Below are 8,840 nucleotides of genomic sequence, written 5' to 3' on the forward strand. Positions count from 1 at the left end.
TGTTATACTCAGTTGCTAAGATTGTAAAAGGTTTGATGCTCTACCGTTAAAGAACTCAGTAGAGAATTCGAAATCTCGGAACGTGTTCCGGGGACAGGACGTAGGCTTGGAGGCCGAACCTGGATAAATCTGCTGAGTAATATCTTTCTAACCTTAAACTCCTTTATTTATATATTGCTTGCTTAAACAAAAAACTGACCAAGTAAAGAGATCAAGCTGAGTTGTGCGCATTGGATATCTGAGCTCAGGAATAGACTCTAAGTGCTATCTCCTGACTCAAGTAAAGAAACTTACCTAGTCACCAGCTGACTAAGCCAGTATCTTGCTATTCACTCAGCGCCGCTGTTAAAACCTTTTTCTCACGAAAAAGAAGTCTGCCCTAACTTAAAATTTTTAAATAGTTCCTAACCCCCCCTTGGAACTATACTTGTAACGTTATAAGGGACCAACAAAAGTAAGATTCACTCTAGGAAAGTCAAAGTGAACGATGCATTAGGAAAAATAAACCACTTGAAGTGAAGTGCATCGAGAATGAAAGATTGTGCACTAGGAAAACATAAACAAAGTATCCTAAAAACATTCTAAGAAAAAGCATTATAAAAGGTCTTCCCAAGGAAAATATTTCGTAATAAAAATCGTTCTCTCAAAAAAAGTTTCTTTATAAAACACCAGTAAAACATAAATAAAGTTCCATAAAAAGTTTTTCTAACAAAAAGTTTTCTAAAAGGCCTTCTCTAGAAAAATATTTCCTAAAACATTCCTTCGGAAAAATTTTCTAGTATAAAAAACACATTAAGAAAGATATCAAGAAAACTTTACTTTTGATGCAAACACTAATATTTCCGAAGCAAGAGCAATTTTTCCCCTATGAAAAATTTGAACAAGCTAGTTTAACCATTATTTAGCTTATCACAAGACATTCTAAACCCCAATATGTCTAGAATATTTACTATATACTAACACAACACAAAACAATTAGCCAAATGCCAATAACTAAGTTTATTACATATAAATTAAATACAAAATTGTCAAAGTGTATACAATATTTACCATATAACTAACACAATTACAAATAACCTACCAAAGTACACGAAACTGCTTCAGTTAATCGACAAGCTTGTTTGAAAGGTCTAAATGGCATTCAAACAACTATCAAAACAATGGCTTCAAATTTTTTGTTAGATAGCAAACGTTAGGGTAAAACGTTGGCGCAACGGTAAAACGTTGTTGCCGTGTGACCAGAGGTCACGGGTTCGAGTCTTAGGAGCGGCCTCTTGCCAATTAAATTGGCAAGGGAAGGCTTGCCCCCAATACACCCTTGTGGTGGGACCCCTCCCCGGACCCTCGCTCAGCGGGGACGCGTAATGCGACCGGGCCGCCCTTTTTTTTTTTTTTATAGCAAACGTTAGGGTAGCTTCAGTAGAAACATCGACTTGTGTCCTGTAATTTTATAAGCAATTCTAACAAAAACTGATTGCACAATTCACTCTGCCCAAAAAACAAAACCAGTAGAAAAAGACAGGCCTTTTATTATTTTTCTATCCTTAATTTCAAATCAAAGATACTATGGTAAAACTTGTATTAAACTTTAAACATAGTTGCTTTTGTAATTTGAAATTCATCCTTGTTAGATTTCCCTTTTAGTCATGGAGTGAAACTAGTTTAATCCGGCTTGAACAAAAAAAAAACAAGGCAAATTAAGAGAAATATAATTATGTCCAAGACTTCCATGCCTTGCTCACTTTACTAGCTAGATATCTAGTGGCGTTAATACCTCCTGCAACCATGAGACCCGATACAGCCTGTCTTGCACTCGAAACCATCACAGTTCGCCTTACAATCCTCTGCATGCATCTCGCAGCATCTTCTCTCGAACGGATTATCATTTCATTTGAAACTTTCCCTATACCGAGAGAGAGATCAACAATGATAACATTTGCAGTTGAGTTTACGAAAAAAATTTGGTTACAAGAAAATCAATCAGAAATTCATACCGGAATCAGTCAGCACTTTCTCCTCACCCAGCTTCACACTCATTTTGATTCTCACCGGTGGAGGAAGTGCACGAACAAGAGAACGAGTCATAGGCAAACTACAATCCTGGTTTTAACAGAGTTGAATGCATAAGGATTTCTGGACCAAGACTTGAGTTACTACATTTATTATTAAAGCATGGAAATGCCAATGTAAATATGCTATATAAACAAGAAACAGAAAGTTGACTCAAGTTGTCTCAAAAAGCTTAGGAATTTTGGAGCCCTAAGTTTCATTGAAGGAGTTTCTAAGCTATCTATATGTGCAAGTGCTACTGCTTCCATGATGAACACTATAGTAAATGAATGCAATAAATTGAACTGGATTATTCACTGGAAGCACAAGCTTTTCAATTAAGTAGTACAAAACACTAATCTTGAAAGCATTAAAAAGATCTATGGTTTTATTAGATGCAGTAAATATTTCGTTATCTAATTAGCAGCGGGTTAAACTGAGCTCTCTGGAAAATGGAAGTCTAATTTGAAGCTGCACAATGTTAAAGTTTAGAACTTGAAAAATTAATTATACCTGGGAGAGATTTTCATGGTGACTACTGAACGATGAGTATCTCAGCAAATCTTTAGCCTCATACTCATGAAGAAACGGCTTATACATGGATTGGAACAGACCAAATTGCCCTTGTACAATCTTCTTTACCTGTGCAACATTAAAGTTCAGAGAAGAATGTTAGCATTTACCTTGTTTAGCAATGCCCACTCATAAACTTAAAAAGATGAAAATATAAATAAATAATTCGTGCAATTAATAAATTGCAATTTGAAAAACAAAAAGGTAAATGATAAGGGAGGGGAAACCTGGAAATAAAAAATACACCAGGACTAATAAAAATATATTCCGAGTATCTACTGTCTAATATATTTAGATCTTCGCAAAGCATACTATTTATTGCAAAACCGCAATCAAACATGTTAAAAGCAGTTCTCTTAATTTATGGCATACACAAACTATGAAGCATGTCAAAATTATCCAAAGATATGATCAAGTTAGGAAAGGCAAAGACTATTAAGCTTAACCTTATTTTTGTCCTCTGCAAAAAGCATGCGCAAGTCACCTGTATATGAGAGACTACATATTTTGTTATACAAATCCTCCTGCATAACAACAAACTATTACATGGTTTTATTATTTCCAACAGGAAATGGTGAAAAGAAGCACACCTCAGAGAATTTGGCCGGCAAAAGAAGGAGAGCAGCAGAAAGTGCAGCCCTTAGATTGACAGAGTTCAAATTACCAATATCCACATTATCCACAAGTATCTGAACCTGTGTGCAAAAATAATTAAACAGCGGAATTTGCTATAATGAGAGATGATTAACTGTAACTAGAATAGACACTACAGCAAGCAAACTTGAGAGCATAGATTTTATTTTATTTGTTAAAATATGTTCAACTTCGATGCTTATAGAGTCAAGGCTTCGTTCGATATAAGAAAATTTTAATTAATTTGCAATTGTAAAGTGATGTATCGTGATTCATAAGTTCATAACTAAGAGAAAGCAGTGTAATCAGAGATGCAAAAAACGAATGTCCATACATTCTATTCAAGAAGAAAGTATAGGTGCATATACCCATAAGGTTTACTGTTGCAGTGCAATCTCCAATACTCCAAATTTATAGTCAATCTAAAAACAGAAGGCATTAGAATTTATCCAAAATCTAAGCATGTATTAATCAACTCATAGTATTAGCAAGTGTTATGCACCATCAGCAGCCTATAATGTAATTAATTTGTCTTCCTACGTGTCCATTTTGTCATAAGATCGTCTGTCACTCTTAACTGTATGAAAGGCAGTTATGCAGCAGTTACAAGCCAGTTCCAATACAGGCCTGTATGTACTATATATATTAGAATGAATAAGAAGGAAGGGAGAGATAATTTTGGTTGGCCATTTTCAAGAGATCAGAGGGTTCTAACTAAGTGAACCCTTGCTTCTAGTCACCATAGACTAAAAGGGGAGAAGACAACAAACAAATCAAATAACTCTCACCCTCCTATAACAGGATCCCATGCCTATGATGACAAGACATTGCAAAAACATAAATTAGTCAATGATCTTTATGCACATACAATACACCTCATTCAACCCACTTCAAACTGAATTCATTTTCCTATGCAATCTGTAATATATCTAATAAAAAGCATCTCAACAATTTGAAACCAATCACAAATTGGTTCCGAACGAAGTTCCAAAAAACCCAGTAAGAAAAAAAAAATAGTTTGCACTAGGATACGAAAAACACAAGCAAACATACTGGCTTTTGTAGACGACCGCTCAAATAGAGTCTTTCCCAGTTCAGTATGTCCTGGACCAAATCGTGCATTCTAACAACTCCATACTTGAGTAACTGAGAACAATTTATAATCATCATAAATTACAAAATTGGCAATATGTCAAAACAAGTATATGATAAGAAGCTCAATAAATGACAACAAATTTTGAATGTACACAAACTTCTTTTATCTTTTTGGAAGTGAATACCTTGTTATTCCATGTTACAAATGGATTGAAGTGTACTCCAACACCAATCTTATTTGCAACTTGAGTCACCTAATATGAACGACCAAATTACAGTCACATAAACAACATCACATAAAGCGACAGACCAAAGAGAGAGAGACAAGTACCAGTTTTGCCCCGCCAAAATGCACCATCCATGAGGCATAATGATCTCCATTCAATTTCAAATCCTTAGCAGTGTGGTAAAAGTATGTATTAAACTCTTATTAAACACAAATGATATAAACAAGTCAAAACCTTGATCTTTACCTCAAAATGCCACTGTAGGGGATCTGATACGCCAAGAATAAAATCTACCATGGCTGACTAAAAATTGATGTTGCATAACAATTAATTATATGCACAATCAATACTTCCTAACATAGAAGAAAGAAAAAAAAGTAACAAGGGGATCACTGCAAAGGAAGTGCAAGCAAATTACCTTGTCGTGATTATTTGGATGGAGTGCTGAGCCATAAACACAGCAAAAATCCACTGAGGGAATGACTTCCAGAAAACTCTTGAGCTCAGCTTTTTTCTCATCTTCCATGATAACAGCATTAATAGTCTTACCAAGAAGGAAAAAAATCTGCGGTACAAGTTGAGACATTTCCATGATGTATCATATAAATGAGAGATAACAAGTCACAATCAACCCATCTTCTCAATTAAACTACTATCTCAATTGAAATGATCTCAGCTTTGTAAAAACATCATATATGCTTCTTACTCCTCGAGGTTTTTCTTTTCATACTAAGTCTCAAGCTTGCAGTAGGGAATGACCATCCAAAGAGCAAATCCGTATTACTTTCTTCCTCCTTTGATCAAGGAAGTTATTCCTTCTATACACCTTGAACCATTTCTGCAATACCAATATATCTAATCTAAATTCATAGTGTTGAACATATTTTCCAATTTCACACAAGTTTAATTCACCATTTTTCCAACTCTGCAGAAGCTCACTTGACATCTTGAATTCACTCAATACTTGTGTTACGTTTAATGAATGAATGAAGCTACTTTGAATCCAACATCGTCCACTAAAATCTCACAGCGAATGAACCCAAAGACAAACTAAATCACAGCATTTAACAAATTATCCACTTCCTACTTTCCACTATTTCAATTCAGCATCATCCCAAACTTTAATAAATTAAAACAATAGTGTTCTCCTACAACATGAACTTGAGAATCCAACATTAAAGTGAACGAGGAAAAGAATTGTAAGGAACTGGTCTCAGCCATAAAATTGAATTAACTAACCTCAATTAGATTGCTGAGTATTGTGAGCTATATAGAGAAAGGTAGTGCGGAACGTGAATGCCGGGAGATGGACTGATTCCGGCGCCGTTGGAGAGGTGAGGCAAGATGACTGGAGTAGGAAAAGAGAGGTGAGTGTAGGAGGAGGAGAAGCTGGAGTCTCTACGAATGACGGTTAATAATATAGAGTAAGTAAAACGATGCGTTTTGAAGTAACCTTGGCTCCCATCTCCAACGGCGCCGTTCTCATCTTGTTCACGATCTCAATCACCTGCAGTCTTGGCAGCAGATAGAGAAGCCCCATCTCTCTCTACAATCTCGTTTCACTTTCCCTATTTCGATCACAGTACTCAGCAATCCGATTGAGGTTAGTTAATTCATCTGTTATATTCTCAATCGTAATTTAGGGTTCTTAACTGAAGGATCTAATTTGTACAATGCTTTTCCTTGTTCACTCTGAGGGTGGATTCTCAAGTTCCTGTAATTCATGTTGCAGGAGAACACTGTTGTTTTAATTTATTATAGTTTGGTTACATTATTGAGTGCAAATGCATTATAAGAAATTAATTCACCTCTTTCTGCATCCCTTAGAAGTTAGTGATCGAAGAAAGATCATTTAGCAGAAATCAGATGGAAAAGATGGTATTACTTAGATCCTGCCGAGCTGCCTGTTTCCGTTATTGGCGTTCTACAGCTGTTGCCCACCACCAGCTCCGCCACCACTTGGCTTCCCGATCAATTTTTACTCACTCTGCTCCTGCCCCTTCCAGTCGCATCCCTTCTGGTACTTTTTCTCTCTATATATCCTGTTGAATCTGGTGCCTTTATTTCAATCCAATTCTATGATATTTAATTCTTCTACAAAAAATTAAAAAAAAATTAGGCTTTCTGTTTTAATTGATCATTTAGACAATCTGTTAGCATAGGCTTCAGTGGAACTCAATTGAATTCGTTTGTGTTATTATAACTTTCAGCGTCTATGGAATTCCTCATACGCTCAAGTATGCTAATTGTTGATTTTGTCAGTGATTACTTTTTCATCCTTTTGGCTATTTTGTTATCATTGTCTGCTTTTGTAATCAGTGGATTGACAAACATATGTTGTTACTGGATCTGAGGTGATACTTTCATGTTCTTATACAAGGGGAAATAGTTCTGCGCCTTATCAATGTGAATGCTATTTGAAATTGAAATTGAAATTGAATGGTAACATACAAGTCTACAACAACATCCAAAGAGATGTACTGGATCAGTAGGGTATACTTGCTGGTGGATTAGTTTCATATGGATGCTCTTCCATGTTCTCAATGTACTTGTTGTGGGGATTCTTGCACAGGTTATGGATCTCGTTTCGTAATTGGGATTGGTAATAGACGGTATTTTAGTGAAGATGCAAGCCACTTGCCTGCCATACAGGATCCTGATATTCATAATGTTTTCAAGGACTTGATGGCTGCAAGTTGGGATGAGCTCTATGACACTGTAATCCATGATGTGAAGAAGGCATTGTCCAAAAGTACTGATGACAAAGCTGGTCAAGAAATCTTGAAGAATGTTTTCCGTGCTGCTGAAGCGGTTGAGGAATTTAGTGGCATGCTAATGTCTCTAAAAATGGAACTTGATGACAGCATTGGAATGAGTGGTGAGGTATCATTATTTAGCTTGGATTTCATGGCCTGGTTCTCTGCTTGTTATTATGGCAAATCTTGCGGTTTGATGGTTGTAATTTCTCTGTAGGATGTAAAGCCTTTGTCAGATGAATTTGCCAATGCGTTACGCACTGTTTTTCAACGATATTCTGCATATTTGGATGCATTTGGGCCTGGTGAGACTTATTTGAGGAAGAAAGTAGAGACAGAGTTGGGTTCAAAGATGATATACTTGAAGATGAGATGCAGTGGGCTTGGTTCAGAGTGGGGAAAGGTACTACATTCTGTTTTTACTATTACAGCATCTACTGCTTCATTTAGCTTAGCTTATAATACTAAGATCAAGCTCCTGTTATGTTTCAAGAACAAGAAGAAACACCATGTTAGGAACCACGTACATTTTTATGGTAGACAAATTTCAAACAGGCAAAAGAGGTCTAGTTTCTCTTATTGATTGACAATAGAGTAAATTTTCTGACATTTTAATGCTTCAACCTCATGTATTTTATTTCTTCATTTGTTGTGATCTTGCTATTGAGTAGGATGGTAGTCATTCAATTTTGATAAGGTTTGGTGTTTTTGCAGGTTACTGTGCTTGGCACCTCTGGACTTGCAGGTTCTTATGTGGAACACAGAGCTTAATGGAAGATGGAAGATGTTGGAAGGAAGAGTATGATGCACTTGTTAACATTTTGAGTTCTGAATCTTAATAGTTATAGACAGGTTGTTGTATTCTCCCTCAAAAATTTCTATCATGTAATAAAAATTTAATTATTCAACCAAAATAATGTGAAAGGAGCATGAAAATTTATCTCCATTATCATATTTTTTTGGTTGATATTGGAATCAATAGTTATTCATAAGATTATGCTCTAACCCATTTCATGTAAAAGAAGAAAAAGTAATGTTGAATACAAGAAAACAGAAACAAAGCACATATACGATGCTAGAAACTCTTCAGGTGCTTTGCTTCTTGTTGCAGCTCCTTCCCTAACCTAGATTTCATATAGCATATAATAAATTTGGAGTCATCAATATATGATTTTACTTCCACAAGATGAGAGTAGATGTTAAAAGGCTTGGGATCTGGTAGAGAACAAGCTACTAATGGGGAACTCTTCGATCATAATTCACATATGAGATCATTTTGTCCGGAACTATTAGAGTTAAACGTTAACTGTAAAATTGAACTTTTGATTGTATACCGTAGAAGTGAACATTACAAAACAAGTAGCAAAATAGGTTCAGTGTGTAAATTATTACACACTTGGATGTTATTTGCCACCTATTTTGCAAATTATTATACATGTGTATTTTATTTATCATCTATTTTGTAATTTTCAGGTACACTCAAAAACTCAATTTCGTTCTTTGTGAT

General features: G+C 35.5%; 2 protein-coding genes across 6 annotated transcripts; one reads left to right on the forward strand and one right to left on the reverse strand.

The window, feature by feature from the left end:
- Nucleotides 1-1,054: 1,054 nt before the first annotated feature.
- On the reverse strand, nt 1,055-6,525 carry LOC136219190 (uncharacterized). 5 transcript variants are annotated; one of them, XM_066006475.1, is made up of 12 exons: nt 5,817-5,965; nt 5,284-5,415; nt 4,996-5,142; nt 4,824-4,880; nt 4,682-4,744; nt 4,536-4,604; nt 4,309-4,401; nt 3,213-3,317; nt 3,069-3,146; nt 2,563-2,691; nt 1,995-2,100; nt 1,056-1,903 (listed from the first exon to the last, which is right to left on the reverse strand). In XM_066006475.1, exons 3-12 carry the CDS (start codon nt 5,101-5,103, stop codon nt 1,713-1,715), a joined length of 999 nt encoding a protein of 332 aa, XP_065862547.1. In that variant the 5' UTR covers nt 5,104-5,142; nt 5,284-5,415; nt 5,817-5,965; the 3' UTR covers nt 1,056-1,712. The 5 variants fall into 5 exon arrangements, with proteins under 5 accessions (XP_065862545.1, XP_065862547.1, XP_065862544.1 ...); XM_066006473.1 differs by lacking the exons at nt 5,284-5,415; nt 5,817-5,965 and adding an exon at nt 6,386-6,519 and having other exon boundaries at nt 1,055-1,903; XM_066006472.1 differs by lacking the exon at nt 5,817-5,965 and adding an exon at nt 6,386-6,525 and having other exon boundaries at nt 4,996-5,415.
- On the forward strand, nt 6,444-8,338 carry LOC136219191 (succinate dehydrogenase subunit 5, mitochondrial-like). The gene is made up of 4 exons (XM_066006476.1): nt 6,444-6,597; nt 7,150-7,460; nt 7,551-7,736; nt 8,048-8,338. Exons 1-4 carry the CDS (start codon nt 6,444-6,446, stop codon nt 8,102-8,104), a joined length of 708 nt encoding a protein of 235 aa, XP_065862548.1. The 3' UTR covers nt 8,105-8,338.
- Nucleotides 8,339-8,840: the final 502 nt, after the last annotated feature.

Source organism: Euphorbia lathyris, chromosome 2 (genome assembly GCF_963576675.1).
Source record: "Euphorbia lathyris chromosome 2, ddEupLath1.1, whole genome shotgun sequence".
Taxonomy (NCBI): domain Eukaryota; kingdom Viridiplantae; phylum Streptophyta; class Magnoliopsida; order Malpighiales; family Euphorbiaceae; genus Euphorbia; species Euphorbia lathyris.

Bases quoted from the DNA above. Each gene is read 5' to 3' on its own strand.
- LOC136219190 (XM_066006472.1), bottom strand. From the start codon at position 5,169: ATGGAAATGTCTCAACTTGTACCGCAGATTTTTTTCCTTCTTGGTAAG. The intron at 3,147-3,212 runs GTGTGCTTCTTT...GTTGTTATGCAG, and splicing joins TGCCGGCCAAATTCTCTGAG to GAGGATTTGTATAACAAAAT. The intron at 2,101-2,562 runs GTATAATTAATT...TGTTAAAACCAG, and splicing joins ACCATGAAAATCTCTCCCAG to GATTGTAGTTTGCCTATGAC.
- LOC136219191 (XM_066006476.1), top strand. From the start codon at position 6,444: ATGGAAAAGATGGTATTACTTAGATCCTGCCGAGCTGCCTGTTTCCGT. The intron at 6,598-7,149 runs GTACTTTTTCTC...ATTCTTGCACAG, and splicing joins TTCCAGTCGCATCCCTTCTG to GTTATGGATCTCGTTTCGTA. The intron at 7,461-7,550 runs GTATCATTATTT...ATTTCTCTGTAG, and splicing joins GCATTGGAATGAGTGGTGAG to GATGTAAAGCCTTTGTCAGA.